The sequence below is a fragment of the Oncorhynchus keta genome, chromosome 18, assembly GCF_023373465.1.
Source record: "Oncorhynchus keta strain PuntledgeMale-10-30-2019 chromosome 18, Oket_V2, whole genome shotgun sequence".
NCBI lineage: Eukaryota > Metazoa > Chordata > Actinopteri > Salmoniformes > Salmonidae > Oncorhynchus > Oncorhynchus keta.
In genome coordinates, this window is record NC_068438.1 from 23718306 (window position 1) to 23737158 (window position 18853).

Sequence of the window (18853 nt, forward strand, 5' to 3'; positions counted from 1 at the left end):
TTGTTAGAACATATGATTCAACAGCTGAGACATAAACTGAACAAGTTCCACAGTCATGTGACTAACAGAAATGGAATAATTTGTCCCTGAACAAAGGGGGTGTCAAAATCAAAAGTAAGAGTCAGTATCTGGTGTGGCCATCAGCTGCATTAAGTACTGCAGTGCATCTCCTCCTCATGGACTGCACCAGATTTGCCAGGTTTTGCTGTGAGATGTTACCCCACTCTTCCACCAACGCACCTGCAAGTTCCCAGACATTTCTGGGGGGAATGGCCCTAGCCCTCACCCTCCAATCCAACATGTCCCAGACGTGCTCAATGGGATTGAGATTTGGGCTCTTCACTTGCCATGGCAGAACACTGACATTCCTGTCTTGCAGGAAATCATTCATAGAACGAGCAGTATGGCTGGTGGTATTGTCATGCTGGAGGGTCATGTCAGGATGAGCCTGCAGGAAGGGTACCACATGAGGGAGGAGGATGTCTCCCCTGTAAAGCACAGCATTGAGATTGCCTGCAATGACAACAAGCTCAGTCCAATGATGCTGTGACACACCGCCCAAGACCATGACAGACCCTCCACCTCAAAATCGATCCAGAGTACAGGCCTCGATGTAATGCTCATTCCTTCGACGATAAACGCAAATCCGACCATCACCCCTGGTGAGACAAAACCGCAACTCGTCAGTGAAGAGCACTTTTTGCCAGTCCTGTCTGGTCCAGCGATGGTGGGTTTGTGCCCATAGGCAACATTGTTGCCGGTGGTGTCTGGTGAGGACCTGCCATACAACAGGTCTACAAGCCCTCAGTCCATCCTCTCTCAGCCTATTGCGGACAGTCTGAGCACTGATGGAGGAATTGTGCGTTCCTGGTGTAACTCGGGCAGTTGTTGTTGCCATCCTGTACCTGTCCCACTTGTGTGATGTTCGGATGTAACGATCTTGTCTTTATGGGGTATTGTGTGTAGATTGGTGAGAAAGAAACTATATGTAATCAATTTTGAATTCAGGCTGTAACACAACAAAATGTGGAATAAGTCAAGGGATAGGAATACTTTCTGAAGGCACTGTATATATTACCACTAGTTATTACCATAAGTATTTATACAGTACCAGTCAAAGGTTTGGACACACCTACCCATTCAATGGGTTTGTTTTATTTTTACAATTTTCTACATTGTAGAATAATAGTGAAGACATCAAAACTATGAAATAACACATATGGAAGGAATCATGTAGTAACCAAAAAAGTCCAAATATATTTTTTATATTTCAGATTCTTCAAAGTAGCCACCCTTTGCCTTGCACACTCTTGGCATTCTGTCAACCAGCTTCACCTGGAATGCTATTCCAACTGTCTTGAAGGAGTTCCCACATATGCTGAGAACTTGTTGGCTGCTTTTCCTTCACTCTGTGGTCCAACTCATCCCAAACAATCTCAATTGGGTTGAGGTTGGGTGATTGTGGAGGGAATATATTCCTGCTAACAGTCACTTTTCACCCCTGTTTACATGTATATCTGCATATCACGCATACAATGACACTCTCACAAACACACACACTCACACTAACACCCAAACACTTACACAAAGACACTCAACACCACGCACACACATACCCACCACTTATGCTGCTGCCATAATGTTTACTATTAGTATTATTATTTAACCTGGTACCAGTCACTTTCTCCTAAATCCCCCGCCTACATGTACATATCTACCTCAAAATATTCCAGTACACCTGCACATTGTACATGTGTTATTGACACTGACCCTGTATATACAGTTGAAGTAAATGTAAATGTAAATGTAAATGTTTACAAACACTTAGGTTGGAGTCATTAAAACTCGTTTTTCAACCACTCCACAAATTTCTTGGTAACAAACTATAGTTTTGGCAAGTCGGTTAGGACATCTACTTTATGCATGATTTTCATTTTTTTTCCAACAATTGTTTACAGACAGATTATTTCACTTTTAATTCACTGTATCACAATTCCAGTGGGTCAGAAGTGTACATACACTAAGTTGATTGTGCCTTTAAACAGCTTGGGAAATTCTAGAAAATGATGTCATGGCTTTAGAAGCTTCTGATAGGCTAATTGACATCATTTGAGTTAATTGGAGGTGTACCTGTGGATGTATTTCAAGGCCTACCTTCCAACTCAGTGCCGCTTTGCTTGACATCATGGGAAAATAAAAAGAAACCAGTCCCCCCAAAAATGTAGACTCCCACAAGTCTGGTTCATCCTTGGGAGCAATTTCTAAACGCCTGAAGAAACCACAGTCATCTGTACAAACAATAGTATGCAAGTATAAACACCATAGGACCACGCAGCTGTCATAATGCTCAGTAAGGAGACGCGTTCTGTCTACTAGAGATGAACGTACTTTGGTGCGAAAAGTGCAAATCAATCCCAGAAACAGGTACAAAAGTATCTATACCCACAGTAAAAGGAGTCCTATATCGACATAACCTGAAAGGCCGCTCAGCAAGGAAGAAGCCACTGCTCCAAAACCGCCAGAAAAAAGACAGACAACGGTTTGTAACTGCACATGGGGACAAAGACCATACTTTCTGGAGAAATGTCCTCTGGTCTGATGAAACAAAAATAGAACTGTTTGGCCATAATGACCATCGTTATGTTTGGAGGAAAAAGAGGGAGGCTTGCAAGCCGAAGAACACTATCCCAACCGTGAAGCACAGGGGTGGCAGCATCATGTTGTAGGCCTGCTTTGCTACAGCAGGGACTGGTGCACTTCACAAAATAGATGGCATCATGAGGGGAAATTATGTGGATATATTGAAGCAACATCTCAAGACATCAGTCAGTTAAAGTTTGGTCGCAAATGGGTCTTCCAAATGGACAATGACACCAAGCATACTTCCAAAGTTGTGGCAAATTGGCTTAAGGACAGCAAAGTCAAGGTATTGGAGTGGCCATCACAAAGCTGACCTCAATCCCATAGAACTGAAAAAGTGTGTGCGAGCAAGGAGGCCAACAAACCTGACTCAGTTACACCAGCTCTGTCAGGAGGAATGGGCCAAAAGTCACCCAACTTATTGTGGGAAGCTTGTGGAAGGCTACCCGAAACATTTGACGAGTTTCAGAAGAAAGATCTTTGTTTCTGGCCATTTTGAGTCTGTAATCGAACCCACAAATGCTGATGCGCCAGATACTCAACTAGTCTAAAGAAGCAAAAGGGTTTTCTAATGATCAATTAGCCTTTTAAAATGATACATTTGGATTAGCTAACACAAAGTGCCATTGGAACACAGGAGTGATGGTTGCTGATAATGGGCCTCTGTACGCCTATGTAGATATTCCATTAAAAATCTGCCATTTCCAGCTACAATAGTTATTTAAAACATTGACAATGTCTTCACTGTATTTCTGATCAATTTTATGTTATTTTAATGGACAAAATGTTTTACTTTTCTTTCAAAAACAAGGACATTTCTAAGTGACCCCAAACTTTTGAACGATAGTGTATATTCTATTTTTAATTTTTTTATTAGCTATATTATTTTAGACATTGATTACTGCACTGTTGGGTAGAGCTCTTAAGTTAAGCATTTCACTGTACTTCTGCATGTGACAATAAAACTTAACTGAATTTAGCTGAAGAGATGATCACACTCTCTCTACCAAAATGGGTCATGGCTAGCCGATGGGAGTCTTGTCTTCACTTCTAATTGAACACACACCTGGTGTTGGAGTAAACAAACACACAAATTAGCATATCTAGAGATCTGCCTCTCCATCTTGGCCCCTCACTGCACAGTACTCCTGTATAGAGGCTACCAGAGACTACCATTAAGGAACTTTCAACCAGTAATTTTGAAAGTAGCGCTCACGTCCCAAAACGGATCCCCTAAAATTGTGAACAACTGGGCACAACATCATCCATTTCCATTTTCAATTTCGTATGATATGTTACGTCCTGCTGGATCGTATGATATGTTACATCCTGCTGGAGTGTATGATATGTTACGTCCTGCTGGAGTGTATGATATGTTACATCCTGCTGGAGTGTATGATATGTTACGTCCTGCTGGAGTGTATGATATGTTACGTCCTGCTGGATCGTATGATATGTTACATCCTGCTGGAGTGTATGATATGTTACGTCCTGCTGGATCGTATGATATGTTACGTCCTGCTGGATCGTATGATATGTTACGTCCTGCTGGATCGTATGATATGTTACGTCCTGCTGGATCGTATGATATGTTACATCCTGCTGGATCGTATGATATGTTACGTCCTGCTGGATCGTATGATATGTTACATCCTGCTGGAGTGTATGATATGTTACGTCCTGCTGGAGTGTATGATATGTTACGTCCTGCTGGATCGTATGATATGTTACGTCCTGCTGGATCGTATGATATGTTACGTCCTGCTGGATCGTATGATATGTTACGTCCTGCTGGATCGTATGATATGGTACGTCCTGCTGGACCGTATGATATGTTACGTCCTGCTGGATCGTATGATATGTTACGTCCTGCTGGACCGTATGATATGTTACGTCCTGCTAGATCGTATGATATGTTACGTCCTGCTGGATCGTATGATATGTTACGTCCTGCTGGATCGTATGATATGTTACGTCCTGCTGGATCGTATGATATGTTACATCCTGCTGGATCGTATGATATGTTACGTCCTGCTGGATCGTATGATATGTTACATCCTGCTGGAGTGTATGATATGTTACGTACTGCTGGATCGTATGATATGTTACGTCCTGCTGGATCGTATGATATGTTACATCCTGCTGGATCGTATGATATGTTACGTACTGCTGGATCGTATGATATGTTACGTCCTGCTGGATCGTATGATATGTTACATCCTGCTGGATCGTATGATATGTTACGTACTGCTGGATCGTATGATATGTTACATCCTGCTGGAGTGTATGATATGTTACGTCCTGCTGGATCGTATGATATGTTACATCCTGCTGGAGTGTATGATATGTTACGTACTGCTGGATCGTATGATATGTTACATCCTGCTGGATCGTATGATATGTTACGTCCTGCTGGATCGTATGATATGTTACGTACTGCTGGATCGTATGATATGTTACATCCTGCTGGAGTGTATGATATGTTACGTCCTGCTGGATCGTATGATATGTTACATCCTGTTGGATCGTATGATATGTTACATACTGCTGGATCGTATTATATGTTACGTCCTGCTGGATCGTATGACATGTTACGTACTGCTGGATCGTATGATATGTTACATCCTGCTGGATCGTATGATATGTTACGTCCTGCTGGATCGTATGATATGTTACGTCCTGCTGGATCGTATGATATGTTACGTCCTGCTGGATCGTATGACATGTTACGTCCTGCTGGATCGTATGACATGTTACGAATGTGCTTAAGATCCCGTTCGATCTCTTTAACAGCTGTTGTATGCATTCTCTCAATTACTTATTTGGGTATTGTCATTCTGTAATGTTACTACAGTATATTAATTTCAGCACATTAAGCAACCAGTTCTGGTTTTTGTAGTGATTTACAATGCAAGTGTGCTTTATGGGTAACCATATTGTGGAATGTGGTGTAGATTATTTTCTATGAACAGTTCTACATCTTTGATTCACATCTATAATGTGGTTTAGAAGACCTAACATTAATTTACACTAAGTAGGTGGCAAACAGGAGGTGGCATTTATCGTGAGCGGATAGGGTGACAGGGGAATTCTTTCCGCCCATTATCAGTTACAACACATCAGTACGTGTCACCAAGTGGGGAATTTAGGAGATGTTCTACAAAAAGCCAAGTCGAGCATCACATTCTCGCCCTACTTTCATCATTTTCACATCTTCTTTATTCCTGGATTCAGTTGCTTCTGTATTCACACCACTCCCCTCTGTAGACCTTTCTACACGAGCAGATGGCCTCCTTAGAGCTCCATACCTTTTCCCCGACATCTCTCCTTCTCTCCCCTCCTCACTCTGATTCTCTGCCTTCCTCTATTTCTCCCTCATTCTCACCATCTCTCTTTCTCCCGCTCCCTGGAAGACTGCATAGTTTTACACAGTTTTTCTTTGATTTCCCTTTATGAGCAGATTTCAGAGAAAATGAACATTTACAGTACAGAGCCAGCCAGAGTGGGAGAGAGAGCATCTTTTCCCTGAGGACTACTACTTACAGCACGAAAGGATCATCATGCATTTTTATCAAATTGCAGCATATATTTAGCCCTTTACTGTTTACTGTACTCTACTTTCCATCCGCAACCCAACAACAATTTTCCCTCAAGGCACCAAGAGATCCCCTTAAGACTATTTGTCTCTGAAGTTACTGCAGCTGTGTGAGCTGACACGCACAATCTCTCACTCACTGTTTCTCTCACTTATGTTTCTCTCGCTCACTGTTTCTCTCACACTATCCAAAAGCTGCTGATTTATTAGCATACTGCTAACTGATACTAAATTAAGAAGAGAGGAGAGGAGAGGAGATGAGATGAGATGAGATGAGATGAGATGAGATGAGAGGAGAGGAGAGGAGATGAGAGGAGAGGAGAGGAGAGGAGAGGAGAGGAGAGGAGAGGAGAGGAGAGGAGAGGAGAGGAGAGGAGAGGAGAGGAGAGGAGAGGAGGCACCACAGTGAACTCTCTGTCTTTCGGGCACAAGGTCTTGCCATCTGACACCTGCCACTGAGTGGGCATGAATCCTCTTTCTGTTTGGCAGGAAGTAGAGGGCAGCAAACAGGAACTCAAAGCAGGGAGTGTATCATATGTAGATTCCACAGGCCACAGGAAAAGGCTGCCTTTAGTATCTGTGATGAAGCATGGCCAGGAGAGCACCTGCCTTCCCAACAGAGACCCTTTGAGAGGACATGCAGCCATGATGAGGCCTCTGAATGTCAATTCAACTCACAGATGTCTCAACATAAGCACAAACACTGCCAGCCATTTTGCTCTGGCTCTTTCAGTAGACATGAGAGCTTGGCTTCAGGTACAGCCCCAACAGACCCAATTGGGAAAACAAGGCAATAGCCTTATGCTTTGCACCTCTGCCATTACACTGCCGTAAACAAGGTATGGACAAACAAAATATTTTAGACTTGTTTTATTTGAGCTCAAACACCAACAACTGGTTCCAACACAAAGGATAATGACACATCAAACAAATGATCCAGACAACTCAGTGATTGTGTAAAGGTCTAGCAGTAGGGGAGGGGGAGAGCATAGGCGAGTGAATGAGTAAGCGAGTGAGTTGAGCATGAACACTGATGAGGACGGCCATAGAGACGCAGTGTGCCCGCTTGCACAGGAAGCCATTCAAACCAAACACACACAGATGTTCACAAACTCCCCCCTAGACGCTGCGCAGGTGACACTCCCTGGCAGGGCAACCGTGAGTGTAACTCAGTAGATAGGAAACTCATTTAGCCACAGCCAAATGCACACCCACCATTACCCACCCATCATTACACACCCACCAGTACACATCCATCATTACACAACCACCCTTACACACACACCATTACACACCCACCATTACACACCCACCATTACACACCCACCATTACACATCCACCACTATACACACACCATTTCACACCCACCATTACACACCCACCATTACACACCCACCACTATACACACATGCATGAGTGCGCGCACACTGAACCGTTGAAATACTGAGACATGTACCCTTACATGCTGACCACATCGCTCACGTCGTGTACGCGAGAGTTGCAAAATGAATTTCAAACATAAATGTTATTCAATTATTGCACCCACACCGCTCGCACGCCAACGAGCTTCTGCGTTGCCAAGCACTGAAATAGAAGTCAGTTCTATTTGTGACACTGATCGTGGTGTAAGTCCTGCCTCTCCCATCTCCTCATTGGTTTATAGAAGCAGATACCCACATGCCATCTCCTCATTGGTTATACCCACGTGGGTGATTGAAAGATGAACTGAGTTCGGGCGGTCGTCGTGGTAACTATGAAAGTTAGATGCCAATCACCATATAAAGTCCAAAGAAGAAAAAGCCTGGAAGGAGGAGAGATGACTTGAAACGATTCAGTTCACCGTATTATGTGTGGATTAATTGTCGGAGTAGAGGACCTTCTGCATTTTAGGTAAAATAACAACTCAATGTTTATATCCCAGGACAAATTTGCAAGCTACAGCAAGCTAGCTAAACAGGACAAATTAGTTAGCAGCTGCAAGCTAGCTAGCTAAATTGCCATAAATGTTTAATGCTTTTCGACATGTCCCTAAATTACTATAATTTGTTCAGTTTGTTTTAATATTTCAACTGGCGTGTCGTGATCGCGCACGCGGCCGGTTTGGGTATTGTGTATGGTGTAACACACATGCAAATGTTCTCACACACAAATATACAGTGTGTAGATGTATGCTTGCACACATAGACACATTGGTAGTCTCCCTGTTCAGTTTCATAATGACCATCAGGTTTACAGTGAACCTCATCCAATGTCAAGTAAACTGTATATGCATCTAAAATCAGTTACAGATTAGAAGGTTCCTGATGAGAATATGCATGAGCCTCACACAGAGGGTGAGCATAAGTTCAAACCAAAAATACTTTTTGAGTGTGTGAATCTGACGGTATAAACTGCAAACTGTCACACTAATAATATCTTCAGTCCTTGTGAGGTGTCTATCTGGAGGGAAAAAACACTGTTTAATGTTATAACATGACTCTAACGAGACGACTGCATTTAGTTGAACCCATTATTTTCAAATGCCTGCATTGTATGGAGAAATAACTACCCACCGCTATCCAGCTGGAGGACGGACAAATAAGAGAAGTATTGTATCTGAATAACACCAGCAGAGAGACCAAAATAATTGGAATGAACAGATATGCTGCAGCTACACTTTAGCATCTGCGGCCCTGCAAACCAAATTGAATACGACAATGTGCAATTAAATTATATTACATTTCTCCAAGAAAAGTATTTTTTTATTGTCTATTATAACATAAAATCAGAACCCATCAGAAAATATAAAACCGATTTGGTTTTCAGAAGATAAAATAGTAAAGATCATGGGCATCACTGTAAGTTGACTCTAGGTCTTGAACAGAACTATACATAGAGGGTTCTGCATGATACTTCAACATTCTATGACAGCCATGTTAGTGCCCCATTAACAAGACATAGATAATATCTAAATAATGCTATGTAACTGAATGTCTAGAATTAAAACCATTTTCAACCTTCTAAAAGTTAGTCTTGAACAATGTACTGGAACACATTACATAGCTAGAAGCAGCTAGCCGCTAACCCGTTGGGGCCTTCCTGGGAAGTGCAAACGTGCAGTTTCTTTTCCCGTCTGGTCATCAGTTTGATTGCTCACAGACTATTCCAGACATTTCCTGCCGGAACTGTGTTAAGCAGGCCACAATCAATTCCCCTTCTTACTAGTCTCTCAACCCTTTATCCCCAAGGCAATCTGAAATGTGTCTGTCTGTGCCATGTTCCTGAAAACAGCTGTTCTATTTGCCACATGGGTTGGGTAGGTTACTTTCTAAATGTACTCCGTTACAGTTACTAGTTACCTGTCCAAAAGTTCTTGCACTTCTTGAATTAAACCATTATTGGGTTCAAATACACATTTAGATTTGCGAAGAGCCATCCACAACAACCACAATCTGTAAGCCGCAAATCGCTAAATGAGAGAGCAGAAGTGTGATTTACATCAATGCGCTATGTAGATATCAATAATAAGTGATATCCGTATCGCTGTAGACTACAACACTGCTGTCATCCTTACCTCTAAGTGTTTATTCAAGTTGGATAATCTTTGGATGCCGACAGCAGTTGCACCATTGGTAGCCTACAAAAGCCTATTCCTGCTCTTTTCCAGCGATCCAACACATTTGGTGTGTCATCATAGTGGTCTCTGACTTGTGGTCAGACTCCCTCAGGTGATAAAATTTAAACTTGCGTATTTTTTAAATGCTATTTTGAATGTCATTGAGAGAACAGGGAAGTGTAAACATTTTTTTCCGCAAACATTCTTACTGAATAAAAAGTAATCCTCAACGTAATCACGTAGTTTTTCAAAATTATCTGTAATTTGATTACAATATTTTTGCAGGTAACATAACTAATTACAGTTGCTGTTTTTTTGTAATCCCTGACATGTTATGGATTACATGTAATCTGTTACTCCCCAACCCTGATTGTCACTCATCAGAGCTTTAGCATCTCAGAATAAACATAGCCAACGTGACTACAAAGAAAAGGCCATAAATCATGAAAAAATTATTTTGGGGGACAAATTATTTTACAGTACCACATAGAATCACTAAAAAGCCAAACATGGCACAAGTGATAAAACAAATCAGCACGCACACAGTAAATCTGAAATCTCAGACAAGTCATTGAATGGCGAATAAGAGAGAATAAATTTTCTGACAAAAACTTCTGAATGTAGTTAGCTACAGTATAGCTATATGAGGCTGACCAATGAAAACTGTTGAGGCATGGAATGTAAGCAACCTATGAGGTGAACATTGTCACGAATCACTCGAGCACACACATCTAACGAGATTACACTGTAGAAACACATTCCCCATATTGGGTCCCAATTCCAAACCACACCTACCCCACTCCAATCTGTTGTTGCTGACAGTAAAGTGACAGTGAAGTGAAACAAAGGCACCCTATTCCCTATATAGTGCACTACTTTTGACCAGAGCCATATGAGCCCTGGTCAAAAGTAGTGCACTACATAGGGAATAGGCTGCCATTTGGGACGCAGTGACTCACCATTGACTGTGAGCTGCACCCAGCTGCCATTGTGGAAGGTGTTGTATTGCTGCTCCAGCATCAGAACCCTACACTCGTACCAGCCCTGGTCCTCTGAGCGCACTGGGTCAATCTGAAGAGACGCCTTCCCATGCAGGCTGGCTCTACCTGGGGTGGAGAGAAGAACACAGGGAGGGTCAGGAGTCAGGACCATAAAATTTGAGTAGATCCAAACGGTACACCCAATATGGCCAGCAGTGTACCCAAAGAGCACCATGAACATGGACACCAATCAGTATGATGTGCATATCTAAACATGGATGAAGCTTACACAGCTCTTTCATTATTCTACTGACTGTTCAATTAATTAATGACACTACAGTATCACACACAGAACCCACACCAACATACTGACATACCGCTGACACAGACATCACACAGCAGAAGAAAAACTTCTTCTCTGGGTCTCTGTGGCCTGAGATGGTGCTGTTAGATAACCCCTAACCTATTCAGTATTAGGATTAATGGATAACATTACCTGGAGGGCAATATATATATATCTCCTCTCCCCCCCCCCCCCCCCTTCCTGATGAAGCACAGGGCTTGGAATAGGAAAGCACTCCATGTCAAATAGTAAAAAAGACTGTCTTTTCTTTGAAAGCTCAGGAGATAAAGAGGAAATCTAAAAGTAGGAAGTCATGTCACAGAGAATGAGCGAAGTTGAGGAAACCAGGCATGTTGAAATCTGTCTCACAGCTTCCAACCCACTGCACCAACACGGCTTCTGCTACAGCCCTGACAGTCAAGCCGGATGAACAGACTGAAACACTCAAACCTCTGTTAGAGCCGTGCCCTGGTACAAAGATCCTATTCCAAACTTTGAGTTGTATATACAGTGCCTTCGTAAAGTATTCAAACCCAATGACTTTTTCCACAATTTGTTAGGTTACAGCCTTATTCTAAAATCAATTAAATAGTTTTTTCCCTCGTCAATCTCCCACAATACCACATAACGACAAAGCAAAAACAGTTTTTTAGAAAAATTTGCATATTTATAAAAAAATATATAATAATAATAATATCACATTTACATAAGTATTCAGACCCTTTATTTACTCAGTACTTTTTGAAGCACTTTTGGCAATGATTACAGCCTCAAGTCTTCATGGGGGTGACGCTAAAAGATTGTATTTGGGGAGTTTCTTTCATTCTTCTCATTCTTCTCTGCAGATCCTCTTAAGCTCTGTCAGGTTGGATGGGGAGCATTGCTGCACAGCTATTTTCAGGTCTCTCCAGAGATGTTGGATCGGGTTCAAGTCCGGGCTCTGGCTGGGCCACTCAAGGACATTCAGAGACTTGTCCCAAAGACACGCCCGATTTGTCTTGGCTGTGCTTAGGGACATTGTCCTGTTGGAAGGTGAACCTTCGCCCCAGTCTGAGGTCCTGAGTGCTCTGGAGCAGGTTTTCATCAAGGATCTCTCTGTACTGCTCTGTTCATATTTCCCTCGATCTTGACTAGTCTCCCTGTCCCTGCCGCTGAAAGACATCCCCACAGCAGTATGCTGCCATTAACATGCTTCACTGTAGGGATGTTGCCAGTTTACCTCCAGACGTGACGCTTGGTATTCAAGACAAAGAGTTCAATCTTGGTTTCATCAGACCAGAGAATCTTGTTTCTCATAGTCTGTGAGACTTTTACCAAACTCCAAGCGGGCTGTCATGTGCTTTTTACTGAGGAGTAGCTTCCATCTGGCCACTCTACCATAAAAGCCTGATTGGTGGAGTGCTGCAGAGATGGTTGTCCTTCTGGAAGGTTCTCCTATCTCCACAGAGGAACTGTGGAGCTCTGTCAGAGTGACCATCGGGTTATTGGTCACCTCCCTGACTGAGGCCCTTCTCCCCTGATTGCTCAGTTTGGCCGGGCGGCCAACTCTAGGAAGAGTCTAGGTGGTTCCAAACTTCTTCCATTTAAGAATGGTATGTTCTGTTTTTAAGTTTTTATAAATTTGCAAACATTTTCACTTTGTCATTATGGGTTATTGCGTGTAGATTGCAGATATTCTTCTTTTATTTAATCCATTTTAGAATGTGACTGTAACGTAACAAAATGTGGAAAAAGTGAAGAGGCCTGAATACTTTTCCGAATGCAATGTTTGTCCTGTAAGTACTGTTGCTTGTTTGTTCATTTTGAATGTCAGGTAAACATATTGGTGTCGAGGGCGGGTTGGATTGGTCTTCCAGCAGCGCTGCATATAGATGCAATAGATAGCCTCTCCCCGGGACGGCTGCCATACCTGGGGAAGAAAATGGTGGGTTTTTGTTGAGCAGGAAATCGATAAGGCAAAGGGAAGAAGGTAGAGGGAAGGGGGAGACTGCAGTCTTGCAGTAATAAGGCAAGGCTTTAAAAGTCAGGTCTATTTTTGCCTGTGTGATGAAGTGCTGAGTGGTGTGAGTAGTGGCGTGAAGGGTAGGGATCGACCTCAGGTTCAATCTGTCACCGAGTGAGAGTTGTGCTGTAAACAGAGTTAACAATACTGTATCCACATCAAGACCAACCCTTCCAGGGCATTCACACATACTGTAATCTAACACTACTGCTGCCTACAGCGAATATGGCCCTCTGGGGTTGTTCATATCACACATGGGCTTCGATCCATTGCACTGCTGCAATAGCTATAGAGAGAGCAGAGAAGAATAGAGCTAAAGAGAGCCATGCAGCTAAACTTTCAGTTCTTTAAAGACCATAATCCCTCTGCAGGCTTTTCACTGGCTCTGATTGGAGGAGAGACTGGGAATTGGGTTTGGGAGATGTAAGACCAGCCTAGCCCCAAAAAACTAAATATGATACAGTATCTGAATTATTGATTGTTTCTTTGCTTGAGTTGGCGCAAAAATAGCTGATTTTAAATGTTAGATTTGCATATCACCTTGGGCAACTGGCTAACACACTAGAGGAGGAGCACTCCATTTCTTTCTTGCACTGAATAAGACACTTGCCGAAGCGTAATACTCAGTCGAAAAGTAAAAGTCTGTATTTTCCTTGCAAGAGAGAGGTTTGCCACCCCCAATCCACTTTAACATAAATACAACCTATATACAATTTGTACCATAACATCATTATTTAACAGCACCTAAGATTGTAAAAGATCCCTTGTAAAATATAAGGTCATAGTGGAATTAGAAAATAGACTGCAGTCTTCAACTATGCCGATGTAAAGCTCACAGAGACAGATAGTCATGAGAAGCTAGCTTACCCCCACATACGAGCTCTGCTACTGTAAAAGGCAATCCGAAACCTCTCATCTCCATCATGAATGCATTTAGACCCAGAAATATAGGTTAAATACAGTACATCAAGACACAGAAATGTAGGCTGAACACAGTACATTGACTGCCTTGCAGGACTAGCCAGTCTAGCCGGGCAATGACAGTACATTTAGTCTCGGTTCCACCCAGATTAATTATTTATTTGGTGAGAAATGGGAAATGGGGATTAATGGAAATAGCTAGCCAGGCAGATCTTAAAAAGTGTGTGTGTGTGTGTGTGTTTGTGTGTGTGTGTGTGTTAGGCAGCAGGCTACTCTGGCATGAGTAGTTTGGAAGGCTTGGCTCTTACCGGTGTACTCTGGGTCGACATGAGGAGGGTGGAAGCGGAAGCTGATGAAGAAGGGGATGGGCACTCCGAACTTGAACCACTCCACCACGTAGGGGGGCTGCTGGCCGTCCAGGGGAGGGGACACGTCACATCCCAGGATCACGCTCTCTCCAGCGCGCGCCGTCAAAAACCGGGGCTCCTCTCTCACTCCGTGGGCACCTGGGGGAATAACGGGAGAGGGTCTTTTAACCAAAGAGCAGAGCGTATCTTAGAGAAGGTGGGAGGTAACAGTACAGTACATGTGCTGTACTGTTCTGTTCTCTACCACTACAGCTGTGCTGTGCTGACCAAGCAGAGAAGACATTGTTGCTTAGTTGCCCAATGCCTATAAAACAGGCCATGGAGCTCGTCAAAAGTAAGATTGAGCAGCCCTGCCTACAGTGTTGGTGGCCCTTGTAGGTACTTCCATGGTTCTAGTACAGGACAGTCTGACTCTGTACAGTTCCTGTGTCATCATCTCTCCTGGTGAGACACCTCTGTCTGAGGTGTAGGTCACCTACAGTACTATAACTTGCCAGGCCCAGGCAGTTCCATTGATCAGAGCTAGCTGCTGCTCATATGGGCTTTACTGTGAGCGTTACCAGGGCTGGGCTGGCGTTTAGCCACGGATGTCCAGGCACACTACCGAGGGTTGACCTATCAGACAGCTGAAAGGTCGGACTACCTCCTCAGCAGAACACTCACTCTGGGAATGAATTTTGTCCAGCTGCCTCCCCACCTCTGCTCTCACTGAGCCAGCTTGGATCTCTGGATCCCATCCGACAGACTGAGTATGGCCGCCCCTCTGCCCTCTCTCCCCTCGCCCTGGGGGGAACATCACTTCAGGGATCAAGAGACATACTAACTATTCACTCGACAGAAATACTGTCTGACTAACTTTCATTAACACTATCACTTGCATTATGGCTGCTAATGTTTTCAGGAAGTACAGCATCCGAGTTTAGTAGTGGCAAAGAAAGGCTACGCCTCAGGATGGGGAAAAGGTAGCAGTACGATTATCTAGGTAGGTCTCTGTAATGGAACTGTGTGTCCGACAGACTGAGTATGGCCGCCCCTCTGCCCTCTCTCCCCTCGCCCTGGGGGGAACATCACTTCAGGGATCAAGAGACATACTAACGATTCACTCGACAGAAATACTGTCTGACTAACTTTCATTAACACTATCACTTGCATTATGGCTGCTAATGTTTTCAGGAAGTACAGCATCCGAGTTTACTAGTGGCAAAGAAAGGCTACGCCTCAGGATGGGGAAAAGGTAGCAGTACGATTATCTAGGTAGGTCTCTGTAATGGAACTGTGTGTGTAAATCATTGTCAGTGTTGTGTAAAATAGGAAATGCTACGGTTTCCATTGTTCCTTTACAATTAAACACCCTCAACTTAAAACCCTAAATATTTTCTTCCATTCCTTTTCTTTCAGTGATAATGCCTCTTTACCTCTATATCAGGCTCCACCCCTGAAGGTCCTATGCATCAGTCAGTGATTGTGTTTACCAGTTTAATCTGCTTTATCCGGTGGAAGAGTTAATCCCCTTTATTTGATTTAGCCAGCACAGATTTTGGATTGAAACAGAGCAGAATTAATCAAATTACACTTTTTGTTAAAGTGGAGATGTGGTCTACCAGTCACAGGCCTTACTCCTGGAATCTGCCATTGTGTCTCTCTGGTAAGCGATGCAAAAAACAGCAGTGTAAAAATCCATGGCTTAGTGTTAATGACCAGCCCACTGGAACACGTGCCCTACGCTGAGTAACTGGACCTTGCACATGACCACAAAACAGCCTGTAGCTAAGACCTAAAGCCAAAGCTAAACAAACCGGCAACACAGCCTACGCAAGCATTAGAAAATATACGGAGGCTAAGTAGCCTACAAGCTAGACTCAAAGAGACCACTTTCAGGGAAGGGAATGAGTAAAGAGCACCTATAACCTATAATAAAGCTAAATATGCATATACTTATCATGCTTATTGAAAGTAAAAATGTGGCACTTTCAGTGTAAATTCTAACTGCTAATGGTACAAAGCAACAGCGGACACACTGTGATAAGATGCAGGAAATCATCAGTAGTATCAGTTGCATCTGATGCATCAGTGACAGAGAGGACTGAGTGATAGGAAACTGAGTGGTGATGGCTGGAGGGCTCTAGTCATGGTAGAGGAGACTGAGTGGTGATGGCTGGAGGGTGGTAGACATGGTAGATGGGGACTGAGTGGTGATGGCTGGAGGGCTCTAGTCATGGTAGAGGAGACTGAGTGGTGATGGCTGGAGGGCAGTAGACATGGTAGAGTAGACTGAGTGGTGATGGCTGGAGGGCAGTAGACATGGTAAAGGGGACTGAGTGGCGATGGCTGGAGGACTGAGTGAGAGGAGACTGAGTGGTGAGGGCTGGAGGGAGGTAGACATGGTAGAGGAGACTGAGTGGTGAGGGCTGGAGGGAGGTAGACATGGTAGAGGAGACTGAGTGGTGATGGCTGGAGGACTGAGTGAGAGGGGACTGAGTGGCGATGGCTGGAGGGTGGTAGACATGGTAGAGAAGACTGAGTGGTGATGGCTGAAGGGTGGTAGACATGGTAGAGTAGACTGAGTGGTGATGGCTGGAGGGCAGTAGACATGGTAGAGTAGACTGAGTGGTGATGGCTGGAGGGCAGTAGACATGGTAGAGGGGACTGAGTGGCGATGGCTGGAGGACTGAGTGAGAGGAGACTGAGTGGTGAGGGCTGGAGGGAGGTAGACATGGTAGAGGAGACTGAGTGGTGATTGCTGGAGGGAGGGAGATATGGTAGAGGAGACTGAGTGGTGATGGCTGGAGGGTGGTAGACATGGTAGAGGAGACTGAGTGGTGATGGCTGGAGGGTGGTAGACATGGTAGAGGAGACTGAGTAGTGATGGCTGGAGGGTGGTAGACATGGTAGAGGAGACTGAGTGGTGATGGCTGGAGGGTGGTAGACATGGTAGAGGAGACTGAGTGGTGATGGCTGGAGGGTGGTAGACATGGTAGAGGAGACTGAGTGGTGATGGCTGGAGGGTGGTAGACATGGTAGAGGAGACTGAGTGGTGATGGCTGGAGGGTGGTAGACATGGTAGAGGAGACTGAGTGGTGATGGCTGGAGGGTGGTAGATATGGTAGAGGAGACTGAGTAGTGATGGCTGGAGGGTGGTAGACATGGTAGAGGAGACTGAGTGGTGATGGCTGGAGGGTTGTAGACATGGTAGAGGAGACTGAGTGGTGATGGCTGGAGGGTGGTAGACATGGTAGAGGAGACTGAGTGGTGATGGCTGGAGGGTGGTAGACATGGTAGAGGAGACTGAGTGGTGATGGCTGGAGGGTGGTAGACATGGTAGAGGAGACTGAGTGGTGATGGCTGGAGGGTGGTAGACATGGTGCCGCTGCTCCACAGACCGTAAACACCATGACCTAATGAGCTTGTGTGGAAAGCTGTTTCCCCCACTCTGCTTCTGTCGCACAACAAAATCACATGAGCCCTGCAGGACCTGACCCGGACTAATTAAGTCTCCTTCACTCTGTCAGTTCACACCACACCCACTTAAGATCTTACTTTGAACTGACCTTGAAGAGCTATACATGCACTAACTAATTCAGTCTCCATTGAAATTGTTGCTAACTTGTTGAGTCGATTACATTTAGCCTTCACCTTTATACACGCCTTAACACCCCTATTTATAACACCTTCATAACATATTAGTTGTGCAGCATACATTACACACCCCGTATTTCGATCATAGACTACTCCTATCTCCTCTCAGTTTTCACAGCACCCTTTTACTGTGTGTTGTAGCTGCCCAATGACTGGATCTATTTTCAGAAAACAAATCTATTCGTTTGGAGAATCTATTCGGCAGTCTGTGATGGACAACGCTGTATTTTTCTGTAGAAGACTTATCAGAGAATTCAATACTCAGTTACCTGAAATCGTGCCCTCTTCTATCAATTTAATTTAATATTTTTATTGACTCAACATGTGTCTTCCACACTAATAGATTATAAGGCATCTAGATAGTTTGGATTACTTATAAGGTGATCAACAACTGTAACCCATGAGCAAGAGAAAAGCAATACATTACATGGGCTACTTTACAAACACTGGTTAAGCTAAATGAGCCTCCCCTTGCCGGAAAACCACATGATTTCACATGAAACCACATTATTATTATTCTTTTCCATCATTGTCAGTGATCAGGCTGACACTGTTGTGTCGTCGGCAAACGTAATGATGGTGTTGGAATCATGCTTGGCCATGCAGTCACGGGTGAACAGGGTAGCGGCCTGTTAGGAAGTTGCAGAGGGAGGTGTTTAGTCCCAGGGTCCTTAGCTTAGTGATGAGATTTGAGGGCACTATGGTGTTGAACGCTGAGCTGTAGTCAATGAATAGCATTCTCACATTGGTGTTCCTTTTGTCCAGGTTGGAA

At 43.9% G+C, this 18853-nt stretch overlaps 1 protein-coding gene across 3 annotated transcripts in view; it reads right to left on the bottom strand.

Annotated features, from left to right (window-relative positions):
- The window catches only part of igsf9ba (immunoglobulin superfamily, member 9Ba), a 104378-nt gene that overhangs the window by 60126 nt on the left and 25399 nt on the right, over window positions 1-18853 (bottom strand). For all 3 annotated transcript variants that reach the window (XM_052467651.1, XM_052467650.1, XM_052467652.1), the window contains exons 2-3: window positions 14386-14583; window positions 10791-10937 (exon numbers count right to left, since the gene is read on the bottom strand). In XM_052467651.1, the coding sequence (XP_052323611.1) occupies window positions 10791-10937; window positions 14386-14583 (345 nt within the window). The remainder of the gene's footprint in view (window positions 1-10790; window positions 10938-14385; window positions 14584-18853) is intronic.